At 61.2% G+C, this 1,145-nt stretch overlaps 1 protein-coding gene across 1 annotated transcript in view; it reads right to left on the bottom strand.

Annotated features, from left to right (window-relative positions):
• Positions 1 to 460, bottom strand: part of DNAJC25 (DnaJ (Hsp40) homolog, subfamily C, member 25) — a 20,853-nt gene extending 20,393 nt beyond the window's left edge. Inside the window, exon 1 of the mRNA XM_010843577.1 lies at positions 57 to 460. Within this exon, the coding sequence (XP_010841879.1) occupies positions 57 to 389 (333 nt within the window). The 5' untranslated portion in view covers positions 390 to 460. The remainder of the gene's footprint in view (positions 1 to 56) is intronic.
• Positions 461 to 1,145: the final 685 nt, after the last annotated feature.

Here is a 1,145-nt window from a genome sequence, read left to right as displayed (position 1 = left end):
ACAACGGGGTCGCGCCGCGCGCTTCCCTGGCAGGTCCTCGCAGCCCCCAGGCTTACCTTGAGAGTCTCGTAGGCGGTGGCCACCAGCAGGAAGGCCTCCTCGGCGCTCTGCGGCGTCAGTCCCGGCCCCTCCTCGCCAGGCTCGGGCCGGTAGCGGTCGGGGTGGTAGCGCCGGGCCAGCTGGCGGTAGGCCCGCGCGATCTCCGCCTTGCTGGCCATGCGGCTCACGCCCAGCACCTCGTAGCAGTCCCGCGTGCCGCAGTAGAGTCCCTCCACCAGGGCCGCCGCGGGCCGCGAGAGCAGCAGCGCGAGCAGCAGGGGCGGCAGCAGCACTACCCAGCGCCGGTTAGCAGCCCCAGCTCCCCGGCTCGGAGCGAACGGGATCGCCATCCCGGCTGGGCCACGGCTCCGAGAGCCCAGCCGCACCCCGGCACTCCTCGTTGCGCCCCGCTCGGCGGCCCGGGCTCAGCTCCACGTCAGCACGCGGCGCCTCGGCGCAGGCGCACCGGGCGCGGCGGCCGCAACCACTTCCTTCACGACCGTTGCTAGGGGAACAGGATGCTTCAGCAGCCCGGCCGCTTCCGGTAGCTTTGAAAACTTGTTCCTAGTCCCAGAGAACTGGGTTTGTTCTCAGTCTGACAGACCTAAGGGATGTCTCTGTCTCTGAGGTGCACTTAACCAGTGTGTGCATAGCGCTCTACTGTCCCCTTTCCACGCAGTCTTTAAGGCATCACGACCTCACTGGCTGCGGTTGGTAATCTAGCTCTCATGCGATCTGGTTTTCAGCGTCAAGATGTGTGCCCAGGGTTTTACAGACGAGTCTCGATAACCCCATTCTGCCTTTCCAAAAATAAACTAAACTTTTAGAGATTCTAGACGTTATCTGACTTAAAGTGCATGGCCATCTTGTTCTAGGTTTCTTAGCCTCCACACTATTGACATTTGAACTGGATAATTCTTTGCCTTTTAGGGGCTGTCCTACCCGTTGTAAGATGTTTAGCAGCGTCTCTGGTCTCTACACACTAGATGACAGCAGTTCAGTTCAGTCGCTCAGTCGTGTCCGACTCTTTGCGACCCCATGAATCGCAGCACGCCAGGCCTCCCTGTCCATCACCAACTCCCAGACTTCACTCAAACTCATGTCCA

The sequence above is a fragment of the Bison bison genome, unplaced genomic scaffold (assembly GCF_000754665.1).
Source record: "Bison bison bison isolate TAMUID 2011002044 unplaced genomic scaffold, Bison_UMD1.0 scf7180017864183, whole genome shotgun sequence".
Lineage (NCBI taxonomy): Eukaryota > Metazoa > Chordata > Mammalia > Artiodactyla > Bovidae > Bison > Bison bison.
This window is presented reverse-complemented; position numbering and strand designations above follow the sequence as displayed.